This window comes from Myotis nattereri (genome assembly GCF_964212035.1).
Source record: "Myotis nattereri genome assembly, chromosome: 5".
NCBI lineage: Eukaryota > Metazoa > Chordata > Mammalia > Chiroptera > Vespertilionidae > Myotis > Myotis nattereri.
Genome location: NC_138080.1, coordinates 76,917,046 through 76,934,584, shown reverse-complemented (window position 1 = coordinate 76,934,584; position 17,539 = coordinate 76,917,046). Strand labels below are relative to the sequence as shown.

Genomic DNA, 17,539 nt, shown 5'->3' with positions numbered 1-17,539 from the left:
AAAATACTGATTTCAGAGAGGAAGGGAGAGGGAGAAATAAAAACACCTTGTGACTGTCAGAGCATTTGGGGCTAAACAGCAGCAAACCCTGCAGAGATGAGCCCAGACTTAAGCTGGAAGCACACGGATTCTCCCATCTCCGGGGAAGGATCCTCAGAAGGTGGCTCATTTGATCTTTTAATGTGTTTTGAAGTGTGTGGTGGTGCGTTTTCATGAAGCAAAATTACTTTGCCGTGTCTTCTGGCCCATTCTGGTCATTTCAAGATCAAAGCGTGGTTCAAATTGATTATTTGTGGTCGGTAGCCATCAGTATTAATGGTTTCACCTGGTTTTAGAAGCTCATAATACACCACACCCTCCTGATCCCACCAAACACAGAGCATTGCCTTCTTTCCGAAGCGATTTGGCCTTATAGTCGATGTTGATGGTTGACCTGTATCAACCCATGATTTTGTGCATTTGGGATTCTCAAAATAAATCCACTTTTCATCACCAGTCACAATTCAATGCAAAAAAGACTTTCTTTCGTGCCGTTGAAGCAACATTTTACTAAGGACTTTTTGGTTTTCCATTTGTCTTTTGTTCAGTTGATATGGCACCCGTTTTCCTTCCTTTAAAATCGTTCCCATTGCTTGTAAACCATCGGAAATTGTTTGCGGAGCAACGTTTAATCTTTCTGCAAGTTGTTTTTGAGTTTGACACGCATCTGCATCCAATAATGCTTGTAACTGTTGGTCTTCAAACTTTTTCGGTTGACCTGGACGTTCTTTGTCTTTCACATCGAAATCATCACTTTTAAAGCGTTTAAACCAGCGCTCACAAGTATCTTGAGATGGAGCATGTTCACATAAGCTTCCCAAAGCCTTATGCAGCAGTTTTCTTCAAAATAATGAATTAAAACTTCCTGCAAATGCTCTTTTTTGGCATGAAATTCTACATTTTTAAGCGTAAAAAATATCTATGATGTTAACACCTTCAGAAAATTTGACATATAAAGTTTTGAAGCTTGTAGTCGATACAACAAAATAGCATACTTATCAAATCGCATATACACTGGGTGGCCAGATTATTATGACCACCTGACATTTGTAGGCAAATTAGCTATAATTTCGCGCTGAAGTTGCTAGAAGGCCAGACCATTATAAATAGGGAAGCAGGTTGTTTACCATGACAGTAGAAGTGATTTTGTTCTGAAGATATGGGTAAACAACGTGATTTAACAGCCTTTGAATGTGGGATATAAATACTGAGTCGCCAGATTATTATGACCACCCCATCAGTACTCCGTTGGGCTGCCTTTTGCCTTCAATACTGCGGCGATTCTTCTTGGCATTGACTCCATGAGATGTTGAAAGGTGATGCAAGGAATCTAACACCATGCCTGATGAATAGCACTGTCCAGTTCTGTGAGATTTGATGGGTGTGGAACTAGCTGCCTGATGGCCCTTTTAACTTCATCCCACAAATGCTCAATTGGATTGAGATCTGGTGATTGTGGGGGCCACCTAAGCAAGGTAAAGTCTCCCTCATGTTCTTGAAACCACTCCTGCACAATACAAGCACCGTGGCATGGCACATTGTCTTGTTGAAAGAAACCATCACCATTGGGATACGCCATCAACATGATAGGATGAACTTGATCAGCAACGATACTTAGGTATGTCGTGCTATTCAGATGTTGTTCCACACGAATTCAAGGGCCCAAATCATGCCAGGAAAACCTGCCCCAAACCATAACACTGCCCCCACCAGCTTGAAGGGTTGTACTCATGCATGTGGGGTGCATGCTTTCATGCTGTTTCCGCCAAATTCTCACTCTGCCATCTGCATGATGCAACTGGAAACGTGATTCTTCGGACCACATGACTTTTTTCCAATGCTTGACTGTCCAATCCTTGTGTTCCTGTGCGAATTGGAGACATTTTATCTTGGTAACTGCAGACAGCAAAAGTGTTCGAACAGGCCTTCGGCTTCCATATCCCATATGATGCAGTGTACGGCTAATTTGCCTACAAACGTCAGGTGGTCATAATTATCTGGCCACTCAGTGTATATAAACATGAAATATCTCTCCATTTATTTATAACTTCTTTGATTTCTTTAATGAACTTTTTTTTCACTTGAAAGTTTATCTTAGAGATCACTTTATATTAGCACACATAGATAGACCTATATCATCCTTTTTAACAGCTGAATAATATTTCATTGTGTGGTTGTACAAAATTTTATATATCCATTTCTGTATGGATGAACATTTAGATTTTTTCCAATATTTTCTACCACAAACAGTGTTGCTGTGAAATTTTTATAATTTATCTTTGTTTTCATGTGCGAATACATTTTTTTAGCCATCACTTTATTCCTAATAAGCGCTAACCCACAGAATGTATATTTAAAGGTAAATTGCTAAAGCAGAATTTGCAAATCCATTTAGTAAAATTTTCATTGAAAACTTCTATTTTTTTCAATGCATGCGAAATAACAAATCTTCTTTATATATAAAGAACAAAAAAGTAAGTTCTATGCAGTCAACTGCAGATGGGACTTACGTTTTGGGCCAATAGAGTCATGGCAGAAATGCAGGCCAGAGGACTGAGAGATGAGTCCATAGAAAGTACTCCACCAGGAAAAACAGTTGTTTGCCCCGTAAAGAGATTGAACTCAATCACATTTTTAAACTCGTCATTTTAAATAATCTCAACTTGTCCATTCCCTAGCTTTGTTCTTTTTTCTTTATAGCTTGCCATGCAGTACTAGGAAGTGGGTTTCCTGAGGAACTGAGTTAAGTTTCATCTCCTTCTTACGCTATTGAGTCTTGCATCTGGCAGTGGAGGGAAGTAAAATAGACAGTGTCTGGTGCCTTATCCACCCCTCATATGTTCTCTTTGAAGTTTTGTTGTGTGTGTTTTTTTGGACTCATCAGTGGTAGGATATAAAATGTGGGTAAGTTATTGCAGCTTTTAAAAAACGTCCTTACATTTGTTAACCCTGTTAGAAATAAGGCAAGACCCAAACCAGGGGTCCTGGCAGAACACAAAGGATACTCAGGAGCCAGACAGCTGCAGAAATAAAGGTATTTGCCTTGCTATCTGGCTTGCGAGTAAATTTTTTTAAAAAATAAATTTCTAGGAATAAAGTTATTTGGTCAACTGTATGTACATTTTTATTTTGGTAGCTTTTTCCAATTTTCCCTCCAAGAAATTGTGTAAGTTTATACTCCCAGAATAGTACATGGGAGTGTTTATTTTCCATAGCCTCACCAACAGTTATCAAATCTTACAATTTTTAATCAGTTGTATCAGTAAAAAAATAGAGATCATTGCAGTGTTTATTTATATCTCTTTCTGAATGTGACATTGAGATTTTTAGTTTTTAAATACAAGATGACTTTCTTATTCAATTCTAATTCATAAACCATCTATATACTAGTAAATAAAAGCCCAGCGACTGGAATGGCAGCACGAACAGAACAACCAGAATGACTGGTGGCTATGGTGCACTCTGGCAGCCAACCCTGCCGGCGCCCCCAATCGGCACCCAACACTCCAATCGGGGGCAGGGCTGGCCAGCCAACCACCTGTGGCCCCTCCCCCTCGCCAGCCCAGCCCAATGGGCCCCCACTGGGGTGGGCCAGCCGGACCCCACCCATGCACGAATTCATAATGTTCTTATATAAGTATCTGAAACAATTTTAGAATTACTTTTTATCTGGACTGCTACATAACTTCTCATGCAGTTTAAATATAATCTATTTAGTGATATTAGTAAAATGTGATAATATTTAATATATAACCTAAAGTTGCCATGTGCTATTACAGTGAATTTTAAAAATGATACCACTTATCGACTCTATTTTCTTTGTCCCTAACTTTATTTTATAAGTTTGTTTTTAGAAAAGATATCTTATATATTTCTCTATGAAAAAGTGATTGATTCTTATCTATTTCAGACCTGTGGATATCTGGGCTTTGGGCTGTATGATCATTGAGATGGCCACTGGAAATCCCTTTCTTCCTAGCAGCTCTGATTTGGATTTACTTCATAAAATTGTTTTAAAAGTAGGTAGGTAGGTATTATTGAAATGTACTGTTAAATGCCTAAAATAAGTATGTCCAGATCAAATTTGCTTGATTTTCTTTTTTTTTTAAATATATTTTATTGATTTTTTTACAGAGAGGAAGGGAGAGGGATAGAGAGTTAGAAACATCAATCAACTGCCTCCTGCACACTCCCTACTGAGGATGTGCCTGCAACCAAGGTACATGCCCTTGACTGGAATCGAACCTGGGACCCTTCAGTCTGCAGGCCAACGCTCTATCCACTGAGCCAAACGGTTAGGGCTTGATTTTCAAATTTAGTTTTCTCAATATAAGAACAGAGGAGCATATTCTTTTGATAGATTGTAGCAGATGCATGCCTTGAGCTGATAAAAAAAAGTAGAAAATTCTCCTCTGTTATTACAAATAATATTTTTTGCCAGGATGCAAATAGGTAAGCCATATGTTGATGGTTGATAATAAGAAAAATAGTACAATAGGAATCTTCTTCAATTTGTTTGAAAATTGCTTAAAATATTTGGCTTCTATAAATATTTGCATGTCTTGCCACGCCCGTGTAGTTTAGTGATTGAGCGTTGATCCAATGAACCCGAGGTTACGATTCCTGGTGAGGGCACATGCCCAGGTTGTGGATTCAATCCCCAGTGTGGGGCGTCCAAGAGGTAGCTGATCATTGATGTTTCTATTTCTCTCTGAAATTTAAAATAAAGAAATATTTGCATATCTCAAAGACTTTTAAACAATAGATTTAATTTAGATGGTTTTAAAAAGCACTTGGAGATAGAAAGTCAATTATGTGCTGAGAAAACATTTTTTTTAACTATAGTAGATAACCAAATAGCTAAATAACTTATTCAAAAAAATATTTGATGAAAGCTGAATTATTTGGTTATCTGTTTGACTAACCAATCATTTTGATAGATATCCTTGCTCATGGAGTTTCAATAAGTTTTTATGTATATATATTTATGAATGAAGAGCTGGAGGAGCCCTTTTTGTGGTGGGGGAGCTATACATAAACATGTAATTACAGGATCATGAGAAAGGTACTGTAAACAACTATAAAAACCGTGAAATCTGGATAAATATTGATTAAAGATATAGTTCAGAGCCTTCAAGCATCACCCTTTTTTGTGTCGTTTTTAATGTTCCGAGATTAATGTTAGAAGGAGCCTTAGAGATGATGGGATCCATTTTGTCTTTTACAGATGAAGAAACCAAGGCACAGAGAGGGAGGAGATTTGCCCAAAGGCACAGAACTAGTTGTATAGCAAAACTGGTACTAACTAGAAATTAGCTCTCTCCACTCCTGTTTATAGTTCTACTACTACTCTATAGCCTTGTTTTTTCTTTGCAATATCTAAATAATCTTAATATGCTAGCTTTTCTGAGTAAGGCTTTTTTGATTAACAGTTGCTAGTTAAGCCATTTAGATACTCATATGGAAATATGTAAAAGTTTAGATTTGCTTTTCCTGATGGCATTATATATTATATATTTTATTTTGTGAAAAGAAAACCTGGTTGTTTGACATTCTGTACTGTCTATGTGCTATCAACAGATTACTGGGGAAACTTTAATTTTTATGCTATATTCAGATAGTTCCTTGTTCAACTTAAAAACCACTGTAGCTCAGTGGTTGGAGTGTCAGCCTGCACACCAAAGGGTCTCGGGTTCAATGTGCAGTCAAGGGACCATGCCTGGGTTGCAGGTTCAATCCCCAGTCGAAGCGTGTGCAGGAGCAACCAATCAATGTGTCTTTCTCACATCGATGCCTGTCTGTCTGTCTGTCTGTCTCTCTCTCTCCCTTTCCCTTCCTTACTCTCTCTAAAAATCGGTGGAAAAAATATCCTCTGGTGAGTATTAACAAACAAAACAAAACAAAACAAAAAGAAAAATAATTAATTAATTAAAATAACGGAATTGTTATTATCTCTTTTTAGTAACATAATAAAGACCATATAGCAATTTGATTATTTTGATTTAGACTAATTTCTGTGTTTTCTTATATATTTTTCTCTTTTTAGGCAATTTGACACCTCACTTGCAGAATTTCTTTTCCAAGAGTCCTATTTTTGCAGGGGTGGTCCTTCCTCAATTTCAACACCCCAAGAATGCAAGAAAAAAATACCCAAAGCTAAATGGATTGTTAGCAGATATAGTTCATGTATGTTATGAGGTTAAGGACTTGTTTCTGGGAAATTTGCATACATTATAATACAGTTTTAGGATATTACTTCAATGAAATTGTAAAAGGATTCGTAAAAGTAATGGTATCTGTTAAAGTTCTATATTCCTGTCTTTGTGTTTAGCTCAGAGAAAGTAAAATTCCTAGATTATTAGAACTGAAAGCCATCTAGGATAATCCTGTTTATTATTTTTAGTTCATCCCAATTTTAATGATAATTAGGGATAAACTAGAAATATTCTAAGGACTTACCCTACTTATAACCATCTTTTAATACCCAAGTTAGGGATCTATTCTGTGAACAGTGGTATCCTAAGGTATCTACATGGCTTTGGCTGCTGCAGTTGTAATATTGTTTGGAGACACACCAATGCCAAAATACAACTTGAATTGGAGGGAAAAATTTTTATAGCACTTTTAAATTATTTTAAAATTTAAATTTTGTTTTAAACTAGGTAATAAATATACCTATACACTCACTGCAAAGTTCAAAAGGTAAGAGAGTTTAATGTAAAAAGTAACTGTTCCTACTAATTTTTTTTTTATCCAGCCAATTTTCTTTCCCAGCATCAACTAAGGTATCTTATTCCTAATGTATAGCCCTTAAAAAAAGTGGTTATCTAAATTTCAAAGCAAGTACAGTGCAGTGTTTATAAAAAGGGACTCTGGAATCACATAAACTACATTTAAAACCCAGCTCTATCACTAATTAGCTCTGTAACTTTGGACAAGTCACTTAATTTCTGTGCCTCAGTTTACTGGGCTGTAAAACAACATTAACTATTTATTTTCTGGGGCTAGAGCAGGGGTGGGCAAACTTTTTGACTCGAGGGCCACAATGGGTTCTTAAACTGGACCGGAGGGCCGGAACAAAAGCATGGATGGAGTGTTTGTGTGAACTAATATAAATTCAAAGTAAGCATCATTACATAAAAGGGTACGGTCTTTTTTTTTTTAGTTTTATTCATTTCAAACGGGCCAGATCCAGCCTGTGTAGTTTGCCCACGGCTGGGCTAGAGGATTAAATGAGGTAATGGTGGCAATGTTCTGAGCACAGGGCCTTGAATAAGCTGTCAACAAATGTTGATGTTGCTGTTATTTAGATAAACTTAAACTTATGTAATATCTAAAGACTATTCTTGAAGGAAAAAATATATTTTATTGGTACCTGGAAAGAACTAGAATTTATTAAAGATCAGATTTGTGTACTACATTTTCAGTTTGATTTCTTTTTTTATTTCATAGTTTTAATTACACACAATATATATAATGATTTTAGAAAAATAGAAAACACATGATAAAAAAGAGAAGCTAAGATTTTTCTAACTCCCATAATCCAGGAAAATATTACAATTAACATTTTGGTTTAGATACTTGCAGACTGCCCAACAAATATATGCTTAGAAACTTATGCTTTTTAAGTGCTGCCTCTAGCTACAGACCCGATATCTGTAAACCTCAGCTCTAACAGTTTCTAGCCATGGGAGTTGCAGTACATTGGGCCATATATACAATCATGTGCCACATAACATTTTGGTCAACCACAGACCGAATACATGGTGATCCGTTAGGATTGTAATGGAGCTGAAAAATTCCTGTTGCCTAGTGATGTTGTAGTCACTATAAGGCCAGAGCATAGCACAACTCATTACTCATGTGGTTGTGGTGATACTGGTGTAAGCAAACTTACTGAAATGCCAGTTGTATAAAAGTATAGCATATACAATTATGTTCAGTATATAATACTTGATAATAAATGACTAAGTTACTGGTTTATGTAAAAAAGAGAAATGTAAGCTTTTTAAAAGGTATCATACTTTACACACTATTATGTAACCTGTTAATCTTCATTTAGCATTATAATATGATAAACATATTACCATGTTAGCAAATTGGAACTACATCACAATTTTCTGTAGTTGCATAGTGTTTCATTGTATGACAATACCATAGTTTATTTAGTTCTTGCAATTTTGGACATTTGTTTTCAGGTTTTTTCCCCTTCGCTATTGGTAAAGATGCTACAATGAACATCTTTTATATCTGTCTTTCTGAATTTGCTTTATTTTTGTTTAGCATAAATTTCTAAAATGTGAGTAGTGGGCGAAGGGTTTATACTTTTTAAAATTTTTTATGTACTTTGCTATTTTTTTTCTCCAGAAAGATTTTACTGATTTATACTCAAGTTCTCTCATGTAGCTTTGGATATAAATTCCCACTCTTAATCTAGCATTAGATGTTATACTTTAAAAAAAATTTGCTGATTTAATAGACTAGAAATAATTTCTCTTTTTTAAAATATATTTTTAATATATTTTTATTGATTTCAGAGAGGAAGGGAGATGAAGAGAGAGATAGAAACATCAACGATGAGAGGGAATTGTTGATTGGCTGCCTCCTGCAGGCCCCCCCACTGGGGACCAAGCCCACAACCCAGGCATGTGCCCTTGACTGGAATCGAACCCTGGACCCTTCAGTCCTCAGGCCGATGCTCTATCCACTAAGCCAAACCAGCTGCAGTGGTCGGCAAACTCATTAGTCAACAGAGCCAAATATCAACAGTACTTCTTCAAAATAGACTCGCCCAGGCCAAAAACCGACTTCTGCGCATAGACCACGAAGTTTCAATCGCACTGTACGTGCGTGCCTGCACTTGGTATTTTGTGGAAGACCCACACTCAAGGGGCCAAAGAGCCACATGTGGCTCCCAAGCCGCAGTTTGCCGACCACTGAGCTAGGACAATGTCTCTTTTTTTGTTGTTGTTAATCCTCACCTGGGGATGAGTGGAAAGGAAGGAGGGAGCAGGGTGGGGTGGGGATATAGGGGGGAGAGAGAGAGAGGAAGGAAGGAAGGAGGAAGGAAGGTCAATTGGTTGCCTTCCGCAGATGCCTCAATCAGGGCCAGGGATCAAGCCTGCAATGCAGGTACGTGGGTACGTGGGTACGTGCCCTTGACTAGGAATTGAACTCACAACCCTTCTGTGTATGGGCTGGCACTCTAACCACTGAGAAACACAGGCCAGGGCTGTATGTTTAAAATTTTAAAAGTATATATATTTTTATTGATTTCAGAGAGGAAGGGAGAGGGAGAGGGAGAGAGGGGGAGGGAGAGAGGGGGAGAGAGAAAGAGAAACATCAATGATGAGAGAGAATCATTGATCGGCTCCCTCCTGCACACCCTACACTGGGGATAGAGCCCACAACCTGGGCGTGTGCCCTGACCGGGAATTGAACTGTGACCTCCTGGTTCATAGGTTGATGCTCAACTACTGAACCATGCCAGTAGTTTTTAAAGGAACTGCCTGTTTGTTTCCCAAAGTATCATATGTTACATTTTCCAAACCAGGGCATGTTTTTAAATTTTCTGAATTATATTATTCATAGAAGGACTAATTTGTCTGCCTCTAATAGGCTATGTCTTACACAAACCTTTCAGCATTTTTCTTAGTAAGTTTTATTGATGAATTACTATTTTTTTTTAAATATATTTTATTGATTTTTTACAGAGAGGAAGGGAGAGAGATAGAGACTTAGAAACATCGAAGGGAGAGAAACACCGATCAGCTGCCTCCTGCACATCTCCCACTGGGGATGAGCTCGCAACCCAGGTACATGCCCTTGACCGGAATCGAACCTGGGACCTTTCAGTCCGCAGGCCGATGCTCTATCCACTGAGCCAAACCGGTTCCGGCAGATGAATTACTATTATGTTTTAAAAATAAACACATATGTTTAGCTAGTTGCAGTTTTAAGGATCTAGGTATTCCCACATTATAAAGTAAATAATGGACTCAATTTCACTTTTGAGTCAATTTCTTTTATTGTAGTAAAACACACATAACATGAAATCTATTCTCTTACCAAATTTTAAAATGTATAGTACTTTTCAGGTTGATAAGAGAGTCAATAGGACCTAATTAAATTTCTGCAAATGCCAGCCAAAATAAACTGGCTTCTGTTTTGACTAGAATCATAGGGCATTTAACCTGTAATAATGCTTTACAAGTACAAATTTCTTAGGAAAATAAATGGTCAGAACTCATTGTCAGATATTCCTAAGGTCTAATTCCATCTTTTCAAGAATGCTATTAGCTCTGGGTAATTAATTACTTTTATTCTTGTCAAATAAATTGAACTTTTGTTTCATAGAGCCCTGTTAAGAGCTTATTTAACCATAGAATCTTGTTTTTATTTTCTAGGCTTGTTTACAAATTGATCCTGCTGAGAGAATATCATCTGCTGATCTTTTGCATCATGAGTATTTTACTAGAGATGGATTTATTGAAAAGTAAGCATTTTGAGTGAATGTAGACTTCTAAGTGTTTTGTATTAGGAAATTTTACTAGCATGAAAGTAATTGCTACATAGGTTAATGTTACACAACAGAAAAATTCAATTTAATGAAAACTTACTGAGTTCCTATGTTGATTAGTTATATAGTAGACTTACAGGTGTCATAATAATAAAAATAATTGCAGTGCTCGCTTCAGCAGCACATATACTAAAATTGGAATGATACAGAGAAGGTTAGCATGGCCCCTGCACAAGGATGACACGCAAATTCGTGAAGCGTTCCATATTTTGAAAAAAATTAAAAGATAATAATTTAAATTAACATTCATTACACAATTACTATATCCTAGGATGTGTGCTAAATTCTTTACAAACATTTGTAATGGTCATCATTGGCCAGAAATAACATTAAATAAGTAATCAGTAATTTCTAATTTTTTCCCCATTTGGAGCTCTGACTCAGAACAGTCTGTTTTTTCTTGTTCTGATACCATCTCTGATATATACATTAAAATTAAGATTAATAGCCCTGACTGGGTAGCTCAGTTGCTTAGAGCACTGTCCCAATATGCCAACGTTGTGGGTTCAATTCCCAGTCAGGGCATATACAAGAAGCAACCAATAGGACTTCCTGTCAAAATGGCAGCGTAGGTAAATGTGGTACCCAAGTCCTTCCACAACCAGGTCAAAAATACAAGTAAATTAGAGAGCAAACATCATTCAGAACTGCCTGAAATATAGCTGAATGGAAGTTCTACGAATAGGGTTTTAAAGACGAAGCCACATTGAGACTGGTAGAAGGGACGGAGACGCGGAACGGGCTGGTCCCACATCCACATGTGGCAAATAAAAATCAGGAGGGATATCTCAGCTGTGGAAGTCCCCACTGAGTAGTGAGGGGTCCCAGCCCCCCAACCCAGGGTTCCAGTGTCAGGAAGACAAAAATCTACACTAATAAAAGAGAAAAATGGTAATTGGCGTACGGCGATACCGTTTTCATTGGCTAATCAGGGCTATATGCAAATTAACTGCCAACTAAGATTGGCAGTTAACTGCCAACAAGATGGCGGCTAATTTGCATATGTAGGCACAATGCAGGGAGGCGAAAGGGAAAGCAGGAAGAAGCCCCCTGCCACTGACAGTGATCTGAAACCCAGGGGGGAGCTAAGAGCTGGGGGGCAGGGCAAAGGCTGCCCTGGGGCCGCCATTGCCCTGCCCCCCAGCCATGATCAGAGAATAGGCGCCTTTGCTGCCCTGGCCAGTGATAGCAGGAAGTAGGGGTGGAGCCAGCGATGGGAGCTGGGCACGGTTGAAGCTGGCAGTCCCAGGAGGTAGGGGTCCCTTGCCTGGGCCTAAAGCGAAGCCCATGATCGCGGCGCCCCCCGCTGCCACTGCAGGTCCCCGCTGCCCGGGCCGGACGCCTAGGCCAGAGGCGTTAGGCCTGGGCAGGGGCGGAGCCTGCAACCACGGGGAGCTGGGGGTTCCCTGCCCAGGCCTGACACCTCTGCCGGAGGCCTCAGGCCTGGTCAAGGGGCCGATCCGGTGATTGGTGATCGGAGGGTGATGAGGGTCAACTCCTCTGGCTGAGACATCAGGCCTGGGTGGGGGGCGGAGCCGGGGATTGGGGGGATATGATGGTCCCCTTGCCCAGGCCTGAAGCCTGGGTCAGAGGCGTCAGGCTTGGGCGGGGGGTGGAACAAGCCATCAGAGGGAGATGGGGGTCCCCTGCCCAGGCATGATTCCTGGGCCAGAGGCCTCAGGCCTGGGCGGGGGCCAGAGCCAGTGATCGGGTGGAGATGGGGGTCCCCTGTCCAAGCCTGACACCTCTGGCGGAGGCGGCAGGCCTGGGCAAGGGGCCGATCAGGCGATCGGAGGGTGATGGGGGTCAACGCCTGAGGGCTCCCAGTATGTGAGAGGGGGCAGGCTGGGCTGAGGGACACTCTCCCCGCCCCCCACCCAGTGCACGAATTTCGTGCACCAGGCCCCTAGTATAAAATAAAAATAAGAAGGCCAAACTAAAACCATCTCCCTTCAATATTGATATTCTGTTACATTTTATACTGAAAATATTTTTCTTCATATATATATATATATATATATATATGAATATATATATATATATATATATATATATATATATATATATATATTGACTTCAGAGAGGAATGGAGAGGGAGAGAGAGATAAAAACATCAGTAATGAGAAAAAAATCATTGATCAGCTGCTTCCTGCATGCCCCCAACTGGGGATTGAGCCCACAACCCAGGCATGTGCCCTTGACTGGAATCGAACATGGGACCCTTCAGTCTGCAGGCCACTGAGCCAGACCGGCTAGGGCATGAAAATATTTTTCTAGAGTAAGATTTCAGAAACTTATCAATTTATCTTTTAAATACTATTACTTTAAAGAACTACAAAAAGGACAAAGGGACATGAGTCTTCCTTAAAAAGAACAGTATACTTATCAAAATTAAAAGCAATATTTGTAAAGTTTGCATCACAAAAGAAATCTAATTTCTCTAAGTCTATTTTGTAAAGGTTTTTTAAAATCTTTATTGTTGAGCGTATTACAGATGTCCCCCTCTTCCCCCCCCCACCAATTGCTACCCTCTACCCTGTTCCCACCCCACCCCAGCCTTACTGTCTGTGTCCATAGGTAAGTTCTTTGGTTAATCGCTTCTTGCTCCCCCTCCTCCTTCCCTCTGAGGTTCATCAGTCTCTTCCATGCTTCCATGCCTCTGATTCTATTTTATGCACCAGTTTATTTTTTTTCATTAGATTTCTTGTTCATTTATTTTGATTTTTAGATTTAAATTGTTGATAGATATGTATTTGTTGCCATTTTATTGTTCATATTTTTGAGCCTTCTTCATCTTCCCTTCTTCTCCTCCTCCTCCTCCTCCCCCTTCTCCTCCCCCTTCTTCTTTCTCTTCCTCTTCAAGAATCCCCTTCAACATTTCAGGTTTGGTGGTGATGAACTCCTTCAGTTTTTTCTTGTTTGTAAAGCTGACCCTCGATTCTAAATGAGAGCTTTGCTGGGTAGAGTAATCTTGGTTGTAGCTCCTTACTATTCATCACTTTGACTATTTATTGCCATTCCCTCTGTCCTGCAAAATTTCTGTTCAGAAATCAGCTGACAATCTCATGGGCACTCCCTTGTAGGTAACTAACTGCTTTTAAGATTCTCTTTGTCTTTAACCCTTGGCATTTTAAAAAATATATTTTTATTAATTTCAGAGAAGAAGGGAGAGGTAGAGATAGAAACATCAATGATAAGAGAATCATCCATTGGCTGCCTCCCACACACAGTCAGTAATTTCCCACCCCAGTCTTCAATAATTTGCTTGCTTCCATTTCTTTTCCTCCCTATGTGATATGTTTCTTTGTCTCCACATTTTGGCTGCTTGTTTTGTTTATTTTTATGTATTAAGTAGAGCTTCTGTGTCTTCTAGAATTGGTAGAGTGGCCTTGTGTAGTAGGTGTCCTGTTGGGCCCAGTGGCTTAGCCTCCCAGTCACCTGAGCTGGACACTCTAGGTGTGCCCCTATCTGGGCTATGTGCACAGTCTTGTAGTTGAGTCTTGATTGCTGTTGGCATCACTGGGAGAAGTTGACCTCCAGGTCAATTGGCTGTGAGGATGAGCTGTAACTAAGGTGGGAGAATTGTTGTGTAGGAGACACCCCTATGGAGCAGGATTTGCTTCAGTGGCGCTTTTGGTACTCACCGAGTCTGCCTCTTGAGTGTGTTGCTTGTGGATGTGTAGATTTGTAATCTGCTATGGCCTGAAGCTGCACTAGCTCTAGGGGCCTCCAGGAAGGTGCAGTCAGCCACTGTCTGGGGCCACCTGGCAGGAGCTACAAAGGGATCTTCAGATGGCTGCTATTTGCTATTTGTATTGGGCTTGGAAGCCCAGGTGAGGCCCAGCTGTGAAGCGAGGCATGCTGGTGCTAGTGTTGGGTCTTAGGCCTTTTATTGATAGGTTTGGGGCAAGCTGTCACCAGCTTCAGCTTTTTTGAGAGATTTTAGCAAAGTCTGAAGCCTGAGCCAGGACAGGCCATTCATATGGAAAAGCTGCTGTAGACAGCTTGGTTGGGGCTGCAAAATGGATGGGGCAAGGTCTCAGGGAATCCCCAGGGTGGAGCAAACAGTGTGCTCCAGGCTAATGGAGACTCAGACATGGCTGCCAGTCAGCCCTGAAACAGGGGAGGCCCCAGCACAGGAATGATGACCCCTGTAGCAAACCCATCTGGGAGAAAGCTGCCCCTGATTTCCTGCCCTGATGCTAGATAATCCAGGTCCTCCCTGTATGTGTCTGGGTCCCCCTGGTGCTGGAGCTCAGAAGAAGCAGGACCAGGTAAGTTTGTGTGCAGGCTCTTTAAGGGGAACACCTGGGATCCCAGTAACCTCTGATTCCCTCAGCCACAATCCCTGCTGGTTGTTATGGCCCATAGTTTTGGACACTTTTCTTCCCAGCTCTGGAACCCTGAGCTGGGGTCTGGTGTGGGGCTGGGATCCCTTGCTCCACATGGACAGCCTCATGATTCAAAAAATGGCACATGTGGGTGTCTGACCAGCCTGTTTCCCGCCTCTGCCCCTCTTACTAGTCTCAGTGTGCTTTCTTCTTTACTTCTCTAGTTGTAGGACTTTTATTCAGCCAGCTTTCAGGTGATTCTGAATAATATTTGTTCTGTATTTTAGTTGTAATTTTGATGTGATTGTAGGAGGTGGTGAGTACAGGCAGTTACCTATGCTGCCATCTTGGTTCTTGCTGTAAAAGTTTTCTATAGTAAACTAGAGGCCCGGTGCACAAAATTTGTGCACTCGGAGGGGGGTACCCTCAGCCCGGCCTGTGCCCTCTTGCAGTCTGGGACCCCTCGGGGGATATCCACCTGCTGGCTTAGACCTGCTTCCCGAAGGATCAGGCCTAAACTGGCAGTCAGGCATCCCTCTGGCAACCCAGGAGCCCTCAGAGGATGTCCACTTTCCAGTGAAGAGCAGGCCTAAGCTGCAGTCGGACATCCTTAGTGCTGCTGAGGAGGCGGGAGAGGCTCCCGCCACCACCACTGTGCTGGCAGCCGTCAGCCTGGCTTGTGGCTGAGCAGAGCTTCCCCTGTGGGAGCGCACTATCAGGGGGCAGCTCCTGCATTGAGCATCTGCCCCCTGGTGGTCAGTGTGTGTCATAGTGACCAGTCATTGCCAGTCATTCTGCTGTTAGGGTCAATTTGCATATTACCCTTTTATTATATAGGACTCCCATGGCAAAATTGAAAGATTGGTCTTTACCAGGAAGCAATTTGTATTGGGTAAATAAATATTTGGCCATTTTGGGCATGCATTCTTTTTTTTTTTTTTAACAAGAATGCTTGCTCTTTTTTAAAAAATATATTTTTATTGATTTCAGAGAGGAAGGAAGAGGGAGAGAGAGATAGAAACATTAATGATAAGAGAGAATCACTGATTGGCTGCCTCCTGCATGCCCCCCACTGGGGATTGAGCCCGCAACCTAGGCATATGCCCTTAACTGGAATAGAACCTGGGACCCTTCAGTCCGCAGGCCAACGCTCTATTCACTGAGTCAAACTGGCTAGGGCTGGGCATGCATTCTTGATTACTTATTTATTCTGTGGTTAAAATGTAAATTAATTGATTAAATGGTCTATTAAAGATAAAATTATCTACATAAGTAAAAAGATTATTGGTTAATATTGCTTGTTTTATCAGATTCATACCAGAACTAAGAGCTAAATTACTACAAGAAGCAAAAGTCAATTCATTCATAAAGTCAAAGGAGAATTCTAAAGAAAATGAACTTATGAAAGATGAAAGAAAAACAATGCATACTGATACACTTCTACGAACTTCAGTTTTGGGAAAGGTAAAAACTGTTTTTCTTTTTAACCAGTAACATTATAGTTAGCACACTAATGATAAAAATTACAGACTCAGATTGTGGATGTATCTATTCCAGGAAATGGAAAAAGAGAAAAAGCCCAAGGAAATAAAAAACAGAGTTATTAAAGTCAAAGGAGGAAAAGTAGATACCTTAGAACCAAAAAAGACAGAGTATGAAAGTGGACATGGTCAGTCAGATGCAATTGAAAATGCTCATACTGTGTCTCAAAATGTAAAATCTGTAATCAATGAACCACCAAACCCTGCCAATCCCAGCACTAACTCTACTGGCATGAAAGACAATCCACATGCTGGAGGTAATATGATGATGCCACCCATCAACCTAACTAGCAGTAACTTGATGGCTTCCAATCTCAATTCAAATCTCTCCCACTCCAATTCAAGGTGAGTTCTAACAGAAAAGAGACAGAAGGAAATGGACCTAAGTAATATAATGTTCCTATATAATAGTATTCAAAGAATCAGATTCATAGTATCTGTATGTAAACTGAATTTGAAGACACATTGAAATTATAATCATACAATGGCCCATTACTGAGTCCTTCTTATAAATACTGTAGAAGAAATTAACTTTTCTTGGCTATCCAGAAGTTTAATTTTTCACTAATGCTTTTTGGAAAAGCCCCAATTTTCCAACAAACAAATAAACAAAAACTAAACACACACACACAAAAAAGCACAAAACCTTAGAAACATTTCTTCTCATTTGGAGAGGAAAAAAAGGTGCTATGACCTAAGTCCTAGTATTGACCTGCCTTGGTATAACAAAGTAAGCTTTATTTCTGTATCAAAGAGAATTCTCTAAATGGAGAGAGGATGGTTGAGAATAACCTTTTATAGTCAAATAGTCTTTCAAAGTCAAATATTTTGGGAGTAAACCAACATATTGGGCTAGTTTTAGCTACTAATACAGATTGAGAGAATGGTGCATCAGTCTGTTCATCAAGGGCAGTGTGATGGATGGCAGGGTCTGTCTAGTAAGTCACCGGTTCTAAATTTAGGGAAACTACAATATATGTAGACGAGGAAGGAGACTAAGTTCAGTATCCCAAGCTGATCCCGCCAGACTGATTTGGGCTATATGCCGG

General features: G+C 40.1%; 1 protein-coding gene across 2 annotated transcripts in view; it reads left to right on the top strand.

Annotated features, from left to right (window-relative positions):
- CDKL3 (cyclin dependent kinase like 3) overlaps positions 1–17,539 on the top strand; it is a gene marked incomplete at both ends in the record, with an annotated part of 43,105 nt that overhangs the window by 13,586 nt on the left and 11,980 nt on the right. For both annotated transcript variants that reach the window (XM_081091096.1, XM_081091095.1), the window contains 5 exons: positions 3,950–4,062; positions 6,086–6,225; positions 10,446–10,534; positions 16,260–16,413; positions 16,507–16,835. In XM_081091096.1, coding sequence (XP_080947222.1) covers positions 3,950–4,062; positions 6,086–6,225; positions 10,446–10,534; positions 16,260–16,413; positions 16,507–16,835 — 825 coding nt within the window. The remainder of the gene's footprint in view (positions 1–3,949; positions 4,063–6,085; positions 6,226–10,445; positions 10,535–16,259; positions 16,414–16,506; positions 16,836–17,539) is intronic.